General features: G+C 44.7%; 1 protein-coding gene and 1 long non-coding RNA gene across 2 annotated transcripts; one reads left to right on the forward strand and one right to left on the reverse strand.

Annotated features, from left to right (window-relative positions):
* Positions 1-672: 672 nt before the first annotated feature.
* LOC127925092 (deoxynucleoside triphosphate triphosphohydrolase SAMHD1-like) lies at positions 673-19,341 on the reverse strand. The gene is given in 15 exon segments (XM_052509897.1): positions 673-1,894; positions 2,044-2,181; positions 2,277-2,381; positions 2,541-2,636; positions 2,745-2,884; positions 3,144-3,230; positions 3,233-3,258; positions 11,351-11,442; positions 11,577-11,685; positions 16,620-16,720; positions 17,168-17,323; positions 17,504-17,574; positions 17,654-17,769; positions 18,916-19,076; positions 19,309-19,341. Coding segments are annotated over 15 exon segments (1,581 nt in total). The 3' UTR covers positions 673-1,744.
* Positions 19,342-22,961: 3,620 nt separating this feature from the next.
* LOC127925093 (uncharacterized) lies at positions 22,962-24,174 on the forward strand. Its single transcript, XR_008119716.1, has 3 exons — positions 22,962-23,119; positions 23,501-23,766; positions 24,074-24,174. It is a non-coding gene; the product is annotated as an uncharacterized LOC127925093 (long non-coding RNA).
* The last annotated feature ends 143 nt before the right edge of the window (positions 24,175-24,317 follow it).

Genomic DNA, 24,317 nt, shown 5'->3' on the forward strand with positions numbered 1-24,317 from the left:
TAAGGTTTAGGGGTTAAGGTTTAGGGGTTAAGGTAAGGGTTAAGGTTTAGGGGTTAAGGTAAGGGTTAAGGTTTAGGGGTTAAGGTTTAGGGGTTAAGGTTTAGGGGTTAAGGTTAGGGGTTAAGGTTAGGGGTTAAGGTTTAGGGGTTAAGGTTTAGGGGTTAAGGTTAGGGGTTAAGGTTAGGGGTTAAGGTAAGGGTTAAGGTTAGGGGTTAAGGTTAGGGGTTAAGGTTAGGGGTTAAGGTTAGGGGTTAAGGTTTAGGGGTTAAGGTTAGGGGTTAAGGTTAGGGGTTAAGGTTAGGGGTTAAGGTAAGGGTTAAGGTTAGGGGTTAAGGTTAGGGGTTAAGGTTAGGGGTTAAGGTAAGGGTTAAGGTTGGGGGTTAAGGTAAGGGTTAAGGTAAGGGCTAAGGTTAGGGGTTAAGGTTTAGGGTAGGAATGTCCCAAGGAACCCGGATAGCACTGACCCTCTCACAACAGGGTATACTATGCATTCCATCCTAACGTGAACGACTCAAGCCGTTTACCATAGACCCCCCAGAGCTGTCTTCTACACAAAGTTGTAAGGAAACAGAACAGAGATAGCCAGGCAGAGAAGAGGGTTGTAATTTTGCAGATGTGGCCAGCTACATTCTGTATTACAAAACCCTTCAAATGGTGAGACTCTCCCCCAAATTAGTCTTTCATTCAAAATGATATTCTTTATTTAAAACAAAGTGCATAAGTTAAATCAACAAACATGTCTGATCAACAGCTGTGGGCTCATCTCGAGGCAGACTTTAGGGGAAACATTGTTTAAATGAAGATAACATAACGAGACTCCCAAATGATACCAAACACTAGACAGATAGCTGCTAACCTACTTGCCTCAGTAGGGTACATGGATGAAAACAAAGATAATATGATAACTTAACATTGTTTGTCAGTTAAAGTGGTGGCTTTTTGGAAGATAATTAAGTTATATTGTACCCTGATCTGTATGTGCTTTAGTCAACTCCTACTTTTGCCTACATACTGTAGGTATGCATGACCAGGCTAACTATGGTAGGTGTAAAAACTAAAACAGCGTAGAAACCATGCATAAAAGAAAGACAATGCCCTGAAACACAAACAATGGCTACCTGTTTGTTTGCATGTGGATCAAATATAACACCAAGGATAAGTACATATTCAGCTTTGGGAGTATTACAAGGTAAAGCAGCTTGTCCAAAGAGTAACTTTCACCAGGATGGATAAATATGTAATAGTTGTTGCTTGGCTATAGGAAAGATCCATGTCTGATAGTGGCATACATCAACATGCATAGCCTGGGAGATCAGGTATGTATACTCACATACTCCCACACTTCTCTTACCATGAAATAGCATAACGTTAAGATATCCAAACCTAAAATGTATGCTTGAAATAAAACATAAAAAGTAAATTTAAAAATTAAACTACATGATCTAATCCCTGGAAAAACGTAATCAGAGTGAACAGAACGAACAGATTAAAGCACCTTCTTCTGAAAGTCTGACTCACCAACCCATGGTCCTAGGGAGCAACAGGGTGTGCAGGCTTTTGTTACAACAGATCATGAACACACCTGATTCAGCTAGTTAGTTCATCATCATGACATAGATTAGCTGAACCAGGTGTGTTAGTGCTGGCTTGGAACAAAACCTTACATACCCTGTGGCCTTCAAAGACCATGATTGGTAACCACTGCCGTAAGCAGAAGGATACCCTCTCGTTTCTCATCTTCCTCTTAAAAGAGTCTGGTCTTTGCCTTCTCTTGTCCACCATTGACTGTAGCCCAGCCTCTTCTTCCTCCCTGGCTATCCTCTTCATCATTGTCATTGTTGTGTGCCCAGCTTGCCTTAAGAGGGGTGAGCTCTGGTGCAATCACATCTCCATCCTAAATAAATGTGATCACAAACACACAGGGATACCAGTGTAAATTTTAAACCATAGGGAAAGCTAGCTGGCTTAGCCTTGCACTGTCAACGTAAAAACGCTAACAACTTGAGATAAAATGATATATAAATGAAAGAGAGGCCTCCTGACCTGAGGTTTGGAGAAGTTCATATCCATGCACCACTGGACAAAGTTCTTCTTAGCTGCCTCCATGGTCCTCTCATCGGTCTTCTTACAGTAGACCCTGATAAGCTGCTCAGCAAACCGTACTGGCAGCAGCTTGGACACCTACAGGAACAACAATTGCCTTATATCATGTTTCCAAGCTCCAAAAATGATTAGATAATAAAAAATAAAATAAAACATGTAATTGAAGTAGTGACCTGGTCCTTGCGGATCCGGTAAGCTTTGGTTGGGTCGTTCTTACAGTAGAAGTGCACTTTGTCGATGGGGTTCTTCTCCTTCATACCCCAGTCCATGTTGATGATCTGATAGAGAGAAAGAGAGAGGGGGGAGATGGACTTACAAAGAGATACCTATGTTCAACAGAACAACTGGTAACAAAGGGTTACCTATAGAAAAGGGGGGGCTATGGTAAAATGTTTTCAATCAGTTCCCTGATTGAGGTGAAAAGACTGGACACTCACATTGACAACAAAGTCCCCTGGCTGCAGAGTAACATTTTGAAGGTCATTCTGAGGCCTGGACCTCGCCACACAGCCTGCCCAGTCCAGGAGCTTTTCCTGGGGGAAGAGAAGACGAGGGTGAGAGGTACATAATATGAATCTCGTAGAAAGCTCCGCTAGTATGCCATGGAAGGATATCCTCTCTCCAAACACACGCACACACACCTGTGAAACCTCCATTCGCTTCTCAGCCTGAGTCTGTCCCACACACTTGTAGAGGCGTCTGCAGGTGATGTTTTGGAGGATCTCTCTGGCCTCAGCCAGCTCAGAGGATGACGAGTACATAATCTGCTCAAACACATGGTCTACAGGGGAAAGGAGGAGGGAGGGAGAGGGAGAGACAAGGTGATAAGGAGTGTGGGAAGATAAGAGGTAATCATGCAAACCAAACCCAGCAGTAATTATATGGACAGCAATGTGCCACACAAAAAAACAGGCATGGAAAACCCAGCTGTTTGGACAGCCTTGACACCTGGCATAAAACCCAGACAACCAGAGGTTTGAGAGTAAGTAGAACAGACCAGAGCCATTCTACACTTTATATTTCTATAGGGTTGAACGGACCTGTGAGTTTAGTGTAGGCCTCCATGTTGTCTATTGCTGTGGAGATGGTGAACATCTTTCCCCCTGAACCTTGTATCTGGATGTGGGGTCTGCCTTTAAAAAGGCCTCTGTGATCCTGAAAAAAGACAAGACAATATAACATCTCATTTTGAACATATAAAATACAGCAGAAAAAAATCTATTTCTGAGAACCTGTATGAATGTATTTAATATAGGAAATAACACAGATATACAGTACCAGGGGAAAGTTTGGACACCTACTCATTCCAGGGGTTAAGGGTTATATTGGACACCTACTCATTCCAGGGGTTAAGGGTTATATTGGACACCTACTCATTCCAGGGGTTAAGGGTTATATTGGACACCTACTCATTCCAGGGGTTAAGGGTTATATTGGACACCTACTCATTCCAGGGGTTAAGGGTTATATTGGACACCTACTCATTCCAGGGGTTAAGGGTTATATTGGACACCTACTCATTCCAGGGGTTAAGGGTTATATTGGACACCTACTCATTCCAGGGGTTAAGGGTTATATTGGACACCTACTCATTCCAGGGGTTAAGGGTTATATTGGACACCTACTCATTCCAGGGGTTTCCTTTGTATTCTACTTTGTAGAATGATAATGAAGACATCAACATTAAGACATGTGAAACAAATCAAAATATATTTTATATTTGAGATACTTCAAACTAGCCTTGATGAGACATGAGGGAGGGGGGAGGCCATAATGAGACATGAGGGAGGGGGGAGGCCATAATGAGACATGAGGGGGGGGGAGGCCATAATGAGACATGAGGGGGGGGGAGGCCATAATGAGACATGAGGGAGGCCATAATGAGACATGAGGGAGGCCATAATGAGACATGAGGGAGGCCATAATGAGACATGAGGGAGGCCATAATGAGACATGAGGGAGGCCATAATGAGACATGAGGGAGGCCATAATGAGACATGAGGGAGGCCATAATGAGACATGAGGGAGGCCATAATGAGACATGAGGGAGGGAGGCCATAATGAGACAGAGGGGAGGCCATAATGAGACATGATGGAGGGGGGAGGCCATAATGAGACATGAGGGAGGGGGGAGGCATAATGAGACATGAGGGAGGGGGAGGCCATAATGAGACATGAGGAGGGGGAGGCCATAATGAGACATGAGGAGGGGGAGGCCATAATGAGACATGATGGAGGGGGAGGCCATAATGAGACATGAGGGAGGAGAGGCCATAATGAGACATGAGGAGGGGAGGCCATAATGAGACATGATGGAGGGGGAGGCCATAATGAGACATGAGGAGGGGAGGCATAATGAGACATGAGGGAGGGGAGGCCATAATGAGACATGAGGGAGGGGAGGCCATAATGAGACATGAGGGGAGGAGGCATAATGAGACATGAGGAGGGGAGGCCATAATGAGACATGATGGAGGGGAGGCATAATGAGACATGAGGGAGGGGAGGCCATAATGAGACATGAGGGAGGGGAGGCATAATGAGACATGAGGGAGGGCATAATGAGACATGAGGGAGGGGGAGGCCATAGTGAGACATGAGGAGGGGGAGGCCATAATGAGACATGAGGGAGGGGGGAGGCATAATGAGACATGAGGGAGGGGGCATAATGAGACATGAGGGGGGGAGGCCATAATGAGACATGAGGGAGGGGAGGCCATAATGAGACATGAGGGGGGGAGGCATAATGAGACATGAGGGAGGAGGCCATAATGAGACATGAGGGAGGAGGGGGGCATAATGAGACATGAGGGAGGGGGGCATAATGAGACATGAGGGAGGAGGGCATAATGAGACATGAGGGAGGGGGGGCATAATGAGACATGAGGGAGGGGGGCATAATGAGACATGAGGGAGGGGGGGATAATGAGACATGAGGGAGGGGGGCATAATGAGACATGAGGGAGGGGGGAGGCCATAATGAGACATGAGGGAGGGAGGAGGCCATAATGAGACATGAGGGAGGGAGGAGGCCATAATGAGACATGAGGGGAGGGAGGAGGCCATAATGAGACATGAGGGAGGGAGGAGGCCATAATGAGACATGAGGGAGGGAGGAGGCCATAATGAGACATGAGGAGGGGGCCATAATGAGACATGAGGGAGGGGGCCATAATGAGACATGAGGGAGGGAGGAGGCCATAATGAGACATGAGGAGGGAGGAGGCCATAATGAGACATGAGGGAGGGAGGAGGCCATAATGAGACATGAGGGAGGGAGGGGGCCATAATGAGACATGAGGGAGGGGGAGGCCATAATGAGACATGAGGGAGGGAGGAGGCCATAATGAGACATGAGGGAGGGAGGGGGCCATAATGAGACATGAGGGAGGGGAGGCCATAATGAGACATGAGGGAGGGAGGAGGCCATAATGAGACATGAGGGAGGGAGGGGGCCATAATGAGACATGAGGGAGGGAGGAGGCCATAATGAGACATGAGGGAGGGAGGAGGCCATAATGAGACATGAGGGAGGGAGGAGGCCATAATGAGACATGAGGGAGGGAGGAGGCCATAATGAGACATGAGGGAGGGAGGAGGCCATAATGAGACATGAGGGAGGGAGGAGGCCATAATGAGACATGAGGGAGGGAGGAGGCCATAATGAGACATGAGGGAGGGAGGGGGCCATAATGAGACATGAGGGAGGGAGGGGGCCATAATGAGACATGAGGGAGGGAGGGGGCCATAATGAGACATGAGGGAGGGAGGGGGCCATAATGAGACATGAGGGAGGGAGGGGGCCATAATGAGACATGAGGGAGGGAGGGGGCCATAATGAGACATGAGGGAGGGAGGGGGCCATAATGAGACGTGAGGGAGGGAGGGGGCCATAATGAGACATGAGGGAGGGGGAGGCATAATGAGACATGAGGAGGGGAGGGGGCATAATGAGACATGAGGGAGGGGGGAGGCCATAATGAGACATGAGGGGGGGAGGCCATAATGAGACATGAGGGAGGGGGAGGCATAATGAGACATGAGGAGGAGGAGGGGCCATAATGAGACATGAGGGAGGAGGGGGCATAATGAGACATGAAGGGGGGGCATAATGAGACATGAGGAGGGAGGGCATAATGAGACATGAGGGAGGGGGGCATAATGAGACATGAGGGAGGGGGGCATAATGAGACATGAGGGAGGGGGAATAATGAGACATGAGGGAGGGGGGCATAATGAGACATGAGGGAGGGGAGGCCATAATGAGACATGAGGGAGGGAGGAGGCCATAATGAGACATGAGGAGGGAGGAGGCCATAATGAGACATGAGGGAGGAGGAGGCCATAATGAGACATGAGGGAGGAGGCCATAATGAGACATGAGGGAGGGAGGAGGCCATAATGAGACATGAGGGAGGGGGCCATAATGAGACATGAGGGGAGGGGGCCATAATGAGACATGAGGGAGGGAGGAGGCCATAATGAGACATGAGGGAGGGAGGAGGCCATAATGAGACATGAGGGAGGGAGGAGGCCATAATGAGACATGAGGGAGGAGGGGGCCATAATGAGACATGAGGGAGGGGAGGCCATAATGAGACATGAGGGAGGGAGGAGGCCATAATGAGACATGAGGGAGGGAGGGGGCCATAATGAGACATGAGGGAGGGGGAGGCCATAATGAGACATGAGGGAGGGAGGAGGCCATAATGAGACATGAGGGAGGGGGCCATAATGAGACATGAGGGAGGGAGGAGGCCATAATGAGACATGAGGGAGGGAGGAGGCCATAATGAGACATGAGGGAGGGAGGAGGCCATAATGAGACATGAGGGAGGGAGGAGGCCATAATGAGACATGAGGGAGGGAGGAGGCCATAATGAGACATGAGGGAGGGAGGAGGCCATAATGAGACATGAGGGAGGGAGGAGGCCATAATGAGACATGAGGGAGGGAGGGGGCCATAATGAGACATGAGGGAGGGAGGGGGCCATAATGAGACATGAGGGAGGGAGGGGGCCATAATGAGACATGAGGGAGGGAGGGGGCCATAATGAGACATGAGGGAGGGAGGGGGCCATAATGAGACATGAGGGAGGGAGGGGGCCATAATGAGACGTGAGGGAGGGAGGGGGCCATAATGAGACGTGAGGGAGGGAGGGGGCCATAATGAGACGTGAGGGAGGGAGGGGGCCATAATGAGACGTGAGGGAGGGAGGGAGGGGGCCATAATGAGACATGAGGGAGGGAGGGGGCCATAATGAGACATGAGGGAGGGAGGGGACATAATGAGGCATGAGGGAGGGGGCCATAATGAGACATGAGGCAGGGGGCCATAATGAGACATGAGGGAGGAGGCCATAATGAGACATGAGGGAGGAGGGGCCGTAATGAGAAATGAGGGAGGGGGCCGTAATGAGACATGAGGGAGGAGGCCATAATGAGACATGAGGGAGGAGGCCATAATGAGACATGAGGGAGGGAGGGGGCCATAATGAGACATGAGGGAGGGAGGGGGCCATAATGAGGCATGAGGGAGGGGGCCATAATGAGACATGAGGGAGGGGGCCATAATGAGACATGAGGGAGGGGGCCATAATGAGACATGAGGGAGGGGGCCGTAATGAGAAATGAGGGAGGGGCCGTAATGAGACATGAGGGAGGGGGCCGTAATGAGACATGAGGGAGGAGGCCATAATGAGACATGAGGGAGGGGGCCATAATGAGACATGAGGGAGGGAAGGGGCCATAATGAGACATGAGGGAGGGAAGGGGCCATAATGAGACATGAGGGAGGGGGCCGTAATGAAGCTTGGCAGGGGGCCATAATGAAGCTTGGGAGGGGGCCATAATGAGACATAAGGGAGAGGGGCCATAATGAAGCTTGAGAGGGGGCCATAATGAAGCTTGGGAGGGGGCCATAATGAAGCTTGGGAGGGGGCATAATGAGACATGAGGGAGAGAGGGGGCCATAATGAAGCTTGGGAGGGGGCATAATGAGACATGAGGGGAGAGGGGGCCATAATGAAGCTTGGGAGGGGGCCATAATGAAGCTTGGGAGGGGGCCATAATGAAGCTTGGGAGGGGCCATAATGAAGCTTGGGAGGGGGCCATAATGAGACATGAGGGAGGGAAGGGGCCATAATGAGACATGAGGGAGGGGGCCGTAATGAAGCTTGGGAGGGGTTGAGTTCAGGGAAACCAACTGCATGGGACAGTACTGATAAGGGGAGAAACCGTTGAAGGCTCATATCACTTAGTTCCCTGCTTAGCAAGAATGAGGCTGTTTAGAGACAAGGAGGAGACTCCCCCACCACGGGGGAAGACATGTCTGTGTCTGAATTACAGCTGTAAAGACCCTTTGGGGAGAATTAACCTTGGTTAAGCTTCTCTAGTGTCCGTCCGTGAGTTACTTACTCTGAAAAATTAGAACCTCACAGTAGTCACCTGGAATGCATTTAAAATAAAAGTTGTGCCTCGTTAAAAGTTCATTTGTGGGATTTCTTTCCTCAATGCGTTTGAGCCGATCAGATGTGGTGTGACAAGGTAGGGTTGGTATACAGAACATAGCCCTTTTTGGTAAAAGACCAAGTCCATATTATTGCAAGAACAGCTCAAATAAGCAGAGAGACACGACAGTCCATCATTACTTTAAGAAATGAAGGTCAGTCAATATGGAAAATGTCAACAACTTTGACAGGTCATCTGATGCAGCACTCCAGCAGTCGCAAAAACTATCAAGTGGTTTGATGAAACTGTCTCTCATGAGGACCGCCACAGGAAAGGAAGACCCAGAGGGTAAGTTCATTAGAGTTACCTGTCTCTCATGAGGACCGCCACAGGAAAGGAAGACCCAGAGGGTAAGTTCATTAGAGTTACCTGTCTCTCATGAGGACCGCCACAGGAAAGGAAGACCCAGAGGGTAAGTTCATTAGAGTTACCAGCCTCGAAAATTGCAGCCCAAATAAATGCTTCACAGAGTTCACAAGTAACAGACACATCTCAACATCAACTGTTCAGAGGAGACTGCATGAATCATGGAGGAGGTCTGTGGGCCTTCATGGTCTAATTGCTGCAAAGAACCCACCTACTAAAGGACAGTAGTAATAATAAGAAGAGACTTGTGTTGGGCCATGAAGAAACCCAAACAATGGACATTCCCACCATGAAGTGGAAATCTGTCCTTTGGTCTGATGAGTCCCAAATTGGAGAGGTGGTGTGTTTTTGGTTCCCACCGCCATGGAGGATGTGGTGTCTTTGTGAGAGCATGGAGGAGTAGGTGAACAGATCTCCTCATGTGTATTTCCCACCATGAAGCATGGAGGAGGTGGTGTGTTGGTGTGTGGTTCCCACCATGAAGCATGGAGGAGGTGGTGTGTTGGTGTGTGGTTCCCACCATGAAGCATGGAGGAGGTGGTGTGTTGGTGTGTGGTTCCCACCATGAAGCATGGAGGAGGTGGTGTGTTGGTGTGTGGTTCCCACCATGAAGCATGGAGGATGTGGTGTGTTGGTGTGTGGTTCCCACCATGAAGCATGGAGGTGGTGGTGTGTTGGTGTGTGGTTCCCACCATGAAGCATGGAGGTGGTGGTGTGTTGGTGTGTGGTTCCCACCATGAAGCATGGAGGATGTGGTGTGTTGGTGCTTTGTTGGTGACACTGTCAGTGATTTATTTAGAATTAAAGGCACACTTAATCACCATGGCTACCACAGCATTCTGAAGTGATATGTCATCCCATCTGGTTTGCGCTTAGTGGGACTGTCATTTGTTTTTCAAGAGGACAATGACCCAACATACCTCCAGGCTGCATAAGGGCTATTTGACCAAGAAGGAGAGTGATGGAGTGCTGCATCAGATGACTTGGCCTCCACAATCACCAGACCTCAACCCAATTGAAATTGTTTGGGATGAGTTGGAACGCAGAGTGATGGAAGAGCAGCCAACATGTGCTCAGCATATGTGGGAACTCCTTCAAGATATTTGGAAAAGCATTCCAGGTGAAGCTGGTTGAGAGAATGCCAACCGTGTGCAAAGCTGTCATCAAGGCAAATGGTGGCTACTTTGAAGAATCTAAAATATATTTGGATTTGTTTTACCGTTGTTTGGTTACTACATGATTCCATATGGGTTATTTCATAGTTTTGATGTCTTCACTATTATTCTACAATGTAGAAATAGTACAAAACCCTTAAATGAGTTGGTGTGTCCAAACTTTTGACTGGTACTGTAGGGCTCCCAGTGGCGCAGAAGTCTAAGGCACTGCATCTCAGTGCTAGAGGCGTCACTACAGACCCTGGTTCGATTCCAGGCTGAATCACAACTGGATGTGATTGGGAGTCCTATAGGGCGGCGCACAATTGGCCCAGCGTCGTCCGGGTTTGGCTGGGGTAGGCAGTCATTGTAAATAAGAATATGTTCTTAACTTTTAAAAACTGACAAAAGTTATGGAAACTCAAGTAAATGAGTGTATTTAAAGCAGGTGCTTCCACACAGGTGTGGTTTCTGAGTTAATTAAGCAACAAACATGCTGGGCAGGCCATTATTTTGGCTATACCACGACTATGTCCCCACAGGATAACAACTCAGCTTCATCATTCATTGAATAAGATCCCTCATTTATCACAAAAGCCACTGATATTGCCAACTACTTTAATTTCTTTCTCATTGGCAAGATTAGCAAACTTAGGGATGACATACCATGCATAAACAGGCATGATAACGTACACACACATACACATGGATGTTTTCGTTGTAGATATGTGGTAGTGGGTTAAAGTCCTAAGGGAACACTTTGTGTGTTGTAAATTCTGTAACGAATGTATTATAATCTTTTTTAAATTGTATAACTGCCTTAATTTTGCCGGATCCCAGGAAGAGTAGCCGCCGCCTTGGATCCATAATAAATAGAAATGCCGCCACACACAGGGCATGAGTGGTCACTGAATGGTTTGATGAGCATGAACACGATGTAAACCATATGGCAGTCTCAGTCACCAGATCTCAACCCAATTGAACCCTTATGGGAGATTCTACCACAATCAACAAAACAACTAATTATAGAATTTATAATGTGGAAGAATGGTGTCGCATCCCTCCAATTGACTTCCAGACACTTAGAAACTATGCCACGGTGCATTGAAGCTGTTCTGGCTCGTAGTGGCCCAACACGCTATTAAGATACTATGTTGGTGTTTCCTCTATCTTGGCAGTTACCAGTATTAAACACCTGTTGAGGTGAGAGTACTTACATTGTCTCTATGATGTTGCCCACCTTGTGCTGGTAGGCCCTTCTATGCAGGCAGTTGCGTGTGTGGAACATGTCATAAAGATTACCCACTTCCTGTATGTGGACAACACACATGGATATCACCACTAAACTCGGCTACTCCCTAACTACTTTACCAATAGTTGAATGAAAACATAAACTCCAGGGAATGAATAGGAAGCGTAGCTGGGCCAAGCAGAAGCATTTACCTTGTCTCGGGTGCAGATGTGCTTCTTCCCGTCCACCTCACACACACGGGCAAACTTGAGAAAGCGACGGTAGTCAAAGTTATTTTGGATACCCAGGTGGAAGCAGTCCCTGTGGGGTGAGAAAGTGAGGGAGTCTCTGTTGGTTTTGTCTGGGTTTTCCTTTACCTGTCATTAATAAAATAAAAATACATTTTCAATGTTCCTGTTGTCATTTAAGTTTTTTAAAAAAGGATCTCACTAAACAATATAAATGTTTATGCATTTCCTTTGCTCTACAATGAAATGGTAGTTCCACAAAATGAGTGTCTTGTATTATTTTAAGCAGAAATTGTGCGTCAATATTGGAATTTTAAAGCCTGTTATATTAAATGAAGTGCCCTTTAATATAGACCACATGGAGAATTCAATTCATCAGATTTTATATGAATAAAGGCTTGCTTAAGTGCTAAAATTCTGCATTTTGACACGTCCCTACACCAACCCTGTCACTTCCAGCAAGATTTTAACCCATTTAATTTTTAACCCATTTTTTTGTGTGAAGCTTCCATTCAAATGTTACTCCCTGTTGCACACAACAAGCGTCCATTTCCTGTCACAAGGGGGATTTCGATGAAATCTGACTTTTAGATATGAAATGTACGTATTATTCATGTCACTGAGGGAGAGAGGGGAACGTATAAGGTTTACATTCTGTCAGGATATGTTATTGTTAGCCATCAGAGATCCTATGGGAGGAGAAGAGACACAGTCTGGTACAAGTGATCATGACAGCCGTGAGTTAGAGAAGAGTGAGCAATTTGGGCAGAGGTCAGGTTAGATGAAGTGAAGAAGAACATATACATGTGATATAATATGTGAAGAATGCAACAAAGATGCAGAATCATCTGGCCAAGTGCATAAAGTTCCCTCAGCGCTCACAACAAGCAACCTCTGATAATTCGAGGTGAAGATGATGAATCAGACACCTTATCAATAGCAACAGCTCATGGTCCTCCTGGAATCAGAAGTTTATTTGACTCAATGGAGGGAAGTAGTCAGAGAAATGCTGATGAATGTCTTGCTCAAGCAACTGGTTCACCTCTGATGCTCACAGGCAATGTGTATTGGCTTTTTCTTTGCAAAGTGCATATGGCTTTTTCTTGGCAACTCTGCCTAGAAGGCCAGCGTCCCGGAGTCGCCTCTTCACTGTTGATGTTGAGACTGGTGTTTTGCAGGTAATATTTAATGAAGCTGCCAGTTGAGGACTTGTGAGTCCTCGGTTTCTCAAACAAGAGACTCTAATGTACTTGTTCTCTTGCTCAGTTGTGCACCGGGGCCTCCCACTCCTCTATCTATTCTGGATAGAGCCAGTTTGTGCTGTTCTGTGAAGGGTGTAGTACACAGCGTTGTATGAGATCTTCAGTTTCTTGGCAATTTCTTGCATGGAATAGCCTTCATTTCTCAGAACAAGAATAGACTGAGTTTCAGAAGAAAGGTCTTTGTTTCAGGCCATTTTGAACCTGTAAGTAAACCCACAAATGCTGATGCTCCAGATACTCAACTAGTCTAAAGAAGACCAGTTTTATTGCTTCTTTAAATCAGAACAACAGTTTTCAGCTGTGCTAATATAATTGCAAAAGGGTTTTCTAATGATCAATTAGCCTTTTCAAATGATAAACTTGAATTAGCTAACACAACGTGCTATTGTAACACTGGAGTGATTGTTTCTGATAATGGGCCTCTGTACGCCTATGTAGATACTCCATGAAAAATCCGCTGTTTCAAGCCACAATAGTCATTTACAACATTAACAATGTCTACACTGATCAATTTGATGTTATTTTGAAGGACAAAAAATTGGTTTTAAGTGACCCCAAACTGTTGAAGGGTAGTGTATGTGAGAATGCTATTCATTGACTACAGTTCAACACCATAGTGCCCTCGAAGTTCATCACTAAGCTAAGGACCCTGGGACTAAACACTTCCCTCTGCAACTCGATCCTGGACTTCCTGACGGGTCGCCCCGTCAGGAGGTAAGGAACAACACATTCGCCACGCTGATCCTCAACACGGGGGCCCCTCAGGGGTGCGTGCTCAGTCCCCTCCTGTACTCCCTGTTCACTCATGACTGCGTGGCCAAGCATGACTCCAACACCATCATTAAGTTTGCCGATGACACCAGTGGTAGGCCTGATCACCAACAACGATGAGACCGCCTATAGGGAGGAGGTCAGAGACCTGGCCGTGTGGTGCCAGGACAACAACCTTTTCCTCAACGTGATCAAGACAAAGGGGATGAGTGTGGACTACAGGAAAAGGAGGACTAGGTACGCCCCATTCTCATCGACGGGGCTGTAGTGGAACAGGTTGAGAGCTTCAAGTTCCTTGGTGTCCACATCACCAACAAACTATCATGGTCTAAACACACTAAGACAGTTGTGAAGCAGGCAGGAGACTGAGAAGATTTGGCATGGGGTCCCCAGATTCTCAAAAGGTTCTACAGCTGCACCATCGAGAGCATCCTAATAATAATATATGCCATTTAGCAGACGCTTTTATCCAAAGCGACTTACAGTCATGTGTGCATACATTCTACGTATGGGTGGTCCCGGGAATCGAACCCACTACCCTGGCGTTACAAGCGCCATGCTCTACCAACTGAGCTACAGAAGGACCCGACTGGTTGCATCACTGCCTGGTATGGCAACTGCTCGGCCTCCGACCTCAAGGTGCTACAGAGGATAGTGCGTACAGTTCAGTACATCACTGGGGCCAAGCTTCCTGCCATGCAGGACCTCTATATCAGGTGGTGCCAAAGGAAGGCCCTAAAAATGGTCAAAGACTCCAGCCACCCTAGTCATAGACTGTTCTCTCTGCTACTGCACGGCAAGCGGTACCGGAGCGCCAAATCTAGGTCCAAAAGGCTTCTTAACAGCTTCTACACCCCAAGCCATAAGACTCCTGAACAGCTACTCAAAGGGCTACCCAGACCCCTCTTTTACACTGCTACTCTCCATTTATAATCTATGCATAGTCACTTTAACTCTACCTACATGTACATAATACCTCAATTACTTCGACTAGCCGGTGCCCCCACACATTGACTCTGTATCGGCACCCCCTGTAAAAAGCCTCGCTTGTTATTTTACTGCTGCTGTTAATTTGTTACTTTCATTTTCTACTTATCTATTTTTTACCCAAGACTTCATGTAATTTTTTTCTTAACTTCTTAAAGCATTGTTGGTTAAGGGCTTGTAAGTAAGCATTTTACTATAAAGTCTATTTGGCGCATTTGACAAAAAAACGTTTTTACCAGCAAAAATATTTTTTCCCGCTAAAATTACACCAACTAAAATTACACCAACAAAACAGATGAGCATGCTTTGTAATGTCTCTGAAAAAAAAGAAATGTGGTATATTGTTTAACCGTTTGCGTGTAGGGGCAGTATTTTCGTTTTTGGTAAAAACATACCCATTTGAAACGGCCTATTTCTCAGCCCCAGAAACTAGAATATGCATATAATTGTCAGATTAGAATAGAAAACACTCTAAAGTTTCCAAAACTGTCAAAATATTGTCTGTGAGTATAATAGAACTGATATTGCAGGCGAAAGCCTGAGGAAAATCCAATCAGGAAGTGCCTCTTATTTTGAAACCCTTCTGTTCCTATGCATGCCTATCCTCCATTTAAAGGGATATCAACCAGATTCCTTTTTCTATGGCTTCCCTAAGGTGTCCACAGTCTTTAGACATAGTTTCAGGCTTTTATTTTGAAAAATTAGCGTGAGAGATCACATTGCGTAAGTGGATAGATGGGGGCTCTCAGAATGAGTTTTGCGTAACAGAGTAAAGAGGCCATTGTTTCTCCCTGTCCTATTGAAAAACCTACACTCCCGGTTGATATATTATCGAATATATATTTTAAAAACAACCTGAGGATTGATTATAAAAAACGTTTGACATTTTTCTGTGGACATTATGGATATTATTTGGAATTTGTCTGCGTTGTGGATTTCTGAACATAACGCGACAAACAAACGGAGGTATATAAAAATAATCTTTATGGAACAAAATGAACATTTGTTGTGTAACTGGGAGTCTCGTGAGTGAAAACATCCGAAGATCATCAAAGGTAAACGATTAATTTGCTTTTCTGATTTCCGTGACCAAGCTACCTGATACTAAGTGTACTTAATGTTTTGTCATGCGATCGATAAACTTACACAAACGCTTGGATTGCTTTCGCTGTAAAGCATAATTTCAAAATCTGAGACGACAGGTGGATTAACAAAAGGCTAGACTGTGTTCTGCAATTTTGCACTTGTGATTTCATGAATATGAATATTTTTGTAATATTATTTGACTGTGATGCTATGCTATTCAGCGTTGCTGATGACAATTATCCCGGATGGGGTGCGTCAACAAGTTAATTTCATTTTCTTTTAACCAAAATATCAGATGAGACAAAAAAAATTCACCTGCCCCTTTAAGGGCGGGAGGTTACCGTGGTAGCATGACTCGAGTCATGTTAGTGCCTATGAGATTGAGTCTGACTAGTAGAAGATTTGTCTTCTCTTCCCTAGCAGTTGAAAGTCAAACATAGAGAAACAACATAGCTTGTGAACAAAACAATATAAATAGAAACACAAGGACCAAGTCTCACTTCAGTAGACTTCAGTTTCAAGTAAATTAGACCAACTTTTATAGTTTTATGCCTGTGAGCAGCGCTTCTGAAAATATATATTTCACTCAGCTATTCAAATGTGCACATTATAGCCAGACAGTGTTGAAGGTGGAATAGGCTATATAGGATTCATAGTTCTCACTGTGGAGCCCTGACCACCCACCAACGTGGCTGGTGAAATAAACATCTTACCTGCCAATGCCAAAATCTGCATTTGGCAGGTGTTCATTTTAGGCCCTGAAGATTATTTAAGAAAAGTTACCCATACTATCTTCCTAATATACTCCAATGTTCCTATGTATTGTTAGATCTCTAATATAGCTTACTCCAGTAATTGATCATCGTTTCTAAAAGGGATAAACTCCAACTGGGGGACTCACCTGGCGAAGTAGTCCCACTTGTCTACATCGATACCGTTCCTTTTGTTGGCCACAATCTCATAGAGGAAGGACTTCTCCTCTGGTCGGCCCTTATATGGCCACTGTGGAGGGGAAAAGAACAGACTCAGACTACAGACAGACATCCGAGCATGAAACTCCAAATTAGTTCAAATTAGTTTAAATTCAACCCGTAGAGAATGAAATGCTAGAAAGCATAAATAAATCATATTCATGAAGTAATATTGATTGATGTTTGTTGACTGACTCATGTTGATTGATGATTGTAACGTTTACCGCCATAGCGGTGAAGGTTTCAGTGAGGAGGCAACAAGGGTCAGAGTGGCTTTCAGGTGTTGATTTATTCAGTTTACCCCAAATTTATATTTTCTGTTTTGTTATCGTCATGTTTGGGCTTCTTCACCGAAACTTCCACCACTAGGGCGGTCTCCATTACCATTGGTGTCAGAAGTGGGAAACGAACCCACACCTCCATGATTCTTAAATTGGTTCATTGAGTGACTAACCGGCTCACTGGCTGGCTGACTTACTCCCTGGCTGAGGGGGACAGTGTTCTGTGGTCCAGCAATCTGCTCCTTGATGAAGACCAGGTCATCAGGAAGGACCAGGCCATGCTCCTTCATCGCCGGCTCCAAGGCATTCTCACACACCAGGTGGTCAAACATGGCCAGGGACGCCTCCTCGTGCTATATTATTATTATATTATTATTATATATTACTGTAACACACACAACGTGAGCGTACACACAAATACAGGTGACCTGTTTGAGCACACACAGGAAGATATTGACACAAACAACAGCACAGACATGTAGACAGAGCAAAAAAGGAGGAAACGAGAGAGGATGAGGAAAGAAAGGTCTTACATTCCACTTAGATTCTGGACGCACTTTGGGGATGAACATCCCATCAAACATATGGGAGAAAGGACCATGACCTGGAGAGTGAGAGATATCACATTTATGAGAAAGTAAGATTGAAAAAAAAGTGTGTATATATGTGTGTGTGAGACTCACCCAGGTCGTGACAGAGACCGGCGATCTGGACACACAATATGTCTCTATGAGAGATGAAGAGCTCTGGTTGTCTCTCATTCAACTCCTGGACCAGCGAACCTGCCAGGTAGCCCACCCTGAAACACACGACCACAACAACCATTTTACAACTCAGGAAACCTGCTAGGTAACCACTGGGAACTGGGAGCTTAACAAAGGGGCTAGGGGCTGAAAAAGAACCAGGACAGTTTCTATTGTGCCTTTTGAAATCAAATCAAATCTTATTTGTCACATACACATGGTTAACAGATGTTAATGCGAGTGTAGCAAAATGCTTGTGCTTCTAGTTCCGACCATTCAGTAATATCTAACAAGTAATCTAACAATTTCACAACTACTACCTTTTAAACACAAGTGTAAAGGAATTAATAAGAATATGTACATAGAAATATATGGATGAGCGATGGCCGTGCGGCATAGGCAAGATGCAGTAGATGGTAGAGAGGACAGTATATACATATGAGATGAGTAATGTAGGGTTATAACATTATATTAAGTGGCATTGTTTAAAGTGGCAGCAGCCACTCAATGTTAGTGGTGGCTGGTTAACAGTCTGATGGCCTTGATGATGATCATCTCCTTTGTTTTGCTGACGTTGAGTGTGAGGTTATTTTCCTGACACCACACACACTTTGAATGCAGATAGAAAAACCACATAGACTAAATGCCAATTTGGCCCTTATTTAAAACCACCCATAGACTAAATGCAGGCACCCACACTTGTACTCTATGCTTGCATACTTACACACACTCCTACATACCCTATGAAGTGCTCAGGCACCCACACTTGTACTCTATTAGTGCATTTACACACAAATACCCTATGAAGTGCTCAGGCACCCACACTTGTACTCTATGGTGCAAGCCCACACACCTTTAAAATATGAAGTGCTCAGGCACCCACACTTGTACTCTATGCTAGTGCATACTTACACACACTCCTACATACCCTATGGAGTGCTCAGGCACCCACACTTGTACTGTATGCTAGTGCATACTTACACACTCCTACATGCCCTATGGAGTGCTCAGGCACCCACACTTGTACTCTATGCTAGTGCATACTTACACACACTCCTACATACCCTATGGAGTGCTCAGGCACCCACACTTGTACTCTATGCTAGTGCATACTTACACACACTCCTACATGCCCTATGGAGTGCTCAGGCACCCACACTTGTACTCTATGCTAGTGCATACTTACACACACTCCTACATACCCTATGGAGTGCTCGAAGCGGTTGTGGGAGGCTCCAGGGAAGACAAAGTATGTTCCTCCCAGCTGCTTAATGTGGCGGAGCCTCTGGAACTGAGGGGTGTCGATGATACGGACCAGCAGAGGATGCATCTCCACATGGCCATGGATGGGGTCATTAAACACCTACAGGAGACAATCATATATCGTAGTGTTGATACTACTCTTCCTCTATTTTTCCCTCTCTGGAATAGAAAAGGGTGCAGCTCTAGGTATGTGGCCGTGGTTAGAGTACTCTTGCAATAAAATTGAAAAACATTATAAAAACAGGGAATAGAGAACATGACAAAAAACAGTTATTACTCGGGGTGTTTTACTTCTTTCACAATAATAAATAAATCAAATTAAAATGAAGTACAATGTGGTTGAGGTGATTTTCTCTCCCATGCATTGTTCTCTATCTATACCTCTCCCTGTCCATCAGCCTCTCAATGTGAGCTCAAAGTCAATGTTTCCCCTTTTGCTAAATCATTTCCAGGTCAAACGTTTTCAGTGTAAACCTAAAGGACTAAAACCAGATATAAAGTAAGTAGAAAAGACAGTGGAGCCATATTGTTTTTTAATAAGATCACATTTAAGAACAAACAATCACCAACATAAAAACTAGACAAAACAGGGAGAATCTAAGATGTCATCATGGGGCCTCCGTTGATTTGTCATGGGGCCTCCGTTGATTTGTCACGGGGCCTCCGTTGATTTGTCACGGGGCCTCCGTTGATTTGTCACGGGGCCTCCGTTGATTTGTCACGGGGCCTCCGTTGATTTGTCATGGGGCCTCCGTTGATTTTGATGTTATAATGTTATAATGTTTGAGTCACTCAGATAGAATAAGAACAAGGCATAATGTTAACTCAGCCCCATGGCAAAATGTGTAGAATTGCAGGATATTAACTTTGAAACTGCAACTTTTCTCTCAGCCCAATGACAAATACATAGAATAGCTGGAAACTAGCTTTAAACTTTAAAATTGTATTTCTGCCCCATAGTAAAATGTGTAGAATTTCAGAAAATTCAGTTTAAAAGAGCAACACTTGGTCTTACAGCCAAGAGGGTCTCTACAGCCAAGAGGGCCTCTAAAACCTCTATTGCGTTACCTTGGTCTCTACAGCCAAGAGGGCCTCTAAAACTCTGCAGTCTCCAGCCAAGAGGGCCTCTAAAACCTCTATTGCGTTACCTTGGTCTCTGCAGCCAAGAGGGCCTCTCTCTGCAGCCAAGAGGGCCTCTAAAACCTCTATTGCGTTACCTTGGTCTCTGCAGCCAAGAGGGCCTCTAAAACCTCTATTGCGTTACCTTGGTCTCTGCAGCCAAGAGGGCCTCTAAAACCTCTATTGCGTTACCTTGGTCTCTGCAGCCAAGAGGGCCTCTAAAACCTCTATTGCGTTACCTTGGTCTCTACAGCCAAGAGGGCCTCTAAAACCTCTATTGCGTTACCTTGGACTCTGCAGCCAAGAGGGCCTCTAAAACCTCTATTGCGTTACCTTGGTCTCTACAGCCAAGAGGGCCTCTAAAACCTCTATTGCGGGCCTCTAAAACCTCTATTGTTACCTTGGTCTTAGCCCTTGGTCTCTGCTTGGTCTCTGCAGCCAAGAGGGCCTCTAAAACCTCTATTGCGTTACCTTGGCCTCTGCAGCCAAGACTAAAACCTCTATTGCGTTACTTGGTCTCTACAGCCAAGAGGGTCTGGTCTCTGCAGCCAAGAGGGCAATCTGGCCAGCCAAGAGGGCTCTAAAACGATACCTTGGTCTCTGCAGGCAAGAGTTACCTTGGCAGAATCAGGCAGTGCAGAATCTGCAGCCGTGTGCCAAGAGGCCTGAGGAGAGAGAGTCCGTTCATAATCATGACAGCAAAATCAGAACATCACAATCCTCAAGAAATTGACTAAGAGAAATCTGTCACAACAAATACACCAAAATTAGAAAGTGCACATTAGATTGACATACCACTGAAGATTGGTACACCGAAATGACCAAACCCCATACCGAAACCACACCACACATACCCTATGCCCATATTCTCCAGATGTGTCTCTGTAAGGTATCGTAACCCCACTCCTGTTATCTGTTGCTCTGTGTGGGGAAAAACCAAACAAAAAGGACAGATCATCTTTCCTGTGTGCAAGTCTACCAACCTTCCTCTTCATTAGATAGAATCAGTTATTTGGCTGGAACAACCTTGATGCTGGGCACTAACAGATACCAGAGAGAAAGTAAGGAGGGTAGATTGTAATGGGGGATGGATGGGTGGTTACTTAGCCCCAATAATGGATTAAAGGAGCCAAATGCTACTCCTTATGGTCGGGTGGGAAATGCACATGTTTTGTAATGATAAAACACTTATTGAATGGTTTTGAAATGGATTAAAAGTGATGTTATATTATATATTATATATTATTATATATATATTATATATTATATTATATATTATATTATATATATTATTATATATATATGTCAAAGAAAAGAGCACGACAGATAGTAGTGGATATTAGAGTGTGTTCGAGCGGGCAAGGTCTCCATATTTCTCTCTATTGTTTGAACCTATGCTGTACCACACCCCATGTTCACCACTGTAATGTTGAAACTCTTTATCTTACAAAGCTGACAAACACATAAAAAAATATTCTCACAAATTCGTTGTGTGACCACTTGCCAATGTGGATGGAAATATTACATTCTACCTGTCAATGCCAAAATGTACTAACATTTAGCTGGTGGCTAGTGTTAATTTCCCACCCTGCTTATAGTCCAAGGACCTTATATGTTCTGTTTAAAAGGTTGCATTGGCTCTGGAAACCAAAACAGCCAAATACTCCATCTAAACGTAAATCGATTCTCAATTGCGGTACGGTTCCAGAAACAGAAATCCTTATACTTTCATATCACATCAAAATAATATCACAACTGAAAAATACACACTTACTGTACACTGTTTTAACACAGTTGCAGCAGGCAGTATCTTTTAGTGCCAGCAAAGCACCCCCACAACTTGATGCTGCCACCCCCATGCTCCCCCATGCTGCCACCCCCATTGACTCTGTACCAGCACCCCCCTGTATTTATTGATATTTTTTTAAGGCACTTCTTTAATTACTTGTAACTTAAATCTCTTATTCTTATGCATATTTTTTTAACTGCACTGTCGGTTAGGGGCTTGTAAGTAAACATTTCACTGTAAGGTCTACTACACCTGTTGTATTCAGCATTTCACTGTAAGGTCTACTACACCTGTTGTATTCAGCATTTCATTGTAAGGTCTACTACACCTGTTGTATTCAGCATTTCACTGTGAGGTCTACTACACCTGTTGTATTCAGCATTTCACTGTAAGGTCTACTACACCTGTTGTATTCAGCATTTCATTGTAAGGTCTACTACACCTGTTTTATTCAGCATTTCACTGTAATGTTTACTACACCTGTTGTATTCAGCATTTCACTGTGAGGTCTACTACACCTGTTGTATTCAGCATTTCACTGTGAGGTCTACTACACCTGTTGTATTCAGCATTTCACTGTGAGGTCTACTACACCAGTTGTATTCAGCATTTCACTGTGAGGTCTACTACACCTGTTGTATTCAGCATTTCACTGTAAGGTCTACTACACCTGTTGTATTCAGCATTTCACTGTGAGGTCTACTACACCTGTTGTATTCAGCATTTCACTGTGAGGTCTACTACACCTGTTGTATTCAGCATTCGGCATTTCACTGCAAGGTCTACTTCACCTGTTGTATTCATTTCACTGTGAGGTCTACTACACCTGTTGTATTCACATTTCACTGTGAGGTCTACTACACCTGTTGTATTCAGCATTTCACTGTAAGGTCTACTACACCTGTTGTATTCAGCAGTTCACTGTAAGGTCTACTACCCCTGTTGTATTCAGCATTTCACTGTAAGGTCTGTCTACACCTGTTGTATTCAGCATTTCACTGTAAGGTCTACTACACCTGTTGTATTCAGCATTTCACTGTGAGGTCTAACTACACCTGTTGTTTTCAGCATTTCACTGTAAGGTCTACTACACCTGTTGTATTCAGCATTTCACTGTGAGGTCTAACTACACCTGTTGTATTCAGCATTTCACTGTAAGGTCTACTACACCTGTTGTATTCAGCATTTCACTGTAAGGTCTACTACACCTGTTGTATTCAGCATTTCACTGTAAGGTCTACTACACCTGTTGTATTCAGCATTTCACTGTGAGGTCTACTACACCTGTTGTATTCAGCAGTTCAATGTAAAGTCTACTACACCTGTTGTATTCAGCATTTCACTGTAAGGTCTACTACACCTGTTGTATTCAGCATTTCACTGTGAGGTCTAACTACACCTGTTGTATTCAGCATTTCACTGTAAGGTCTACTACACCTGTTGTATTCAGCATTTCACTGTAAGGTCTACTACACCTGTTCTATTCAGCATTTCACTGTGAGGTCTACTACACCTGTTGTATTCAGCATTTCACTGTAAGGTCTACTACACCTGCTGTATTCAGCATTTCACTGTAAGGTCTACTACACCTGCTGTATTCAGCATTTCACTGTGAGGTCTACTACACCTGTTGTATTCAGCATTTCACTGTAAGGTCTACTACACCTATTGTATTCAGCATTTCACTGTAAGGTCTACTACACCTGTTGTATTCAGCATTTCACTGTAAGGTCTACTACACCTGTTGTATTCAGCATTTCACTGTAAGGTCTACTACACCTATTGTATTCAGCATTTCACTGTAAGGTCTACTACACCTGTTGTATTCAGCATTTCACTGTAAGGTCTACTACACCTATTGTATTCAGCATTTCACTGTAAGGTCTACTACACCTGTTGTATTCAGCATTTCACTGTAAGGTCTACTACACCTGTTGTATTCAGCAGTTCACTGTAAGGTCTACTACCCCTGTTGTATTCAGCATTTCACTGTAAGGTCTGTCTACACCTGTTGTATTCAGCATTTCACTGTAAGGTCTACTACACCTGTTGTATTCAGCATTTCACTGTGAGGTCTAACTACACCTGTTGTATTCAGCATTTCACTGTAAGGTCTACTACACCTGTTGTATTCAGCATTTCACTGTGAGGTCTAACTACACCTGTTGTATTCAGCATTTCACTGTAAGGTCTACTACACCTGTTGTATTCAGCATTTCACTGTAAGGTCTACTACACCTGTTGTATTCAGCATTTCACTGTAAGGTCTACTACACCTGTTGTATTCAGCATTTCACTGTGAGGTCTACTACACCTGTTGTATTCAGCAGTTCAATGTAAAGTCTACTACACCTGTTGTATTCAGCATTTCACTGTAAGGTCTACTACACCTGTTGTATTCAGCATTTCACTGTGAGGTCTAACTACACCTGT

Source organism: Oncorhynchus keta, unplaced genomic scaffold, assembly GCF_023373465.1.
Source record: "Oncorhynchus keta strain PuntledgeMale-10-30-2019 unplaced genomic scaffold, Oket_V2 Un_contig_5058_pilon_pilon, whole genome shotgun sequence".
Classification (NCBI taxonomy): domain Eukaryota; kingdom Metazoa; phylum Chordata; class Actinopteri; order Salmoniformes; family Salmonidae; genus Oncorhynchus; species Oncorhynchus keta.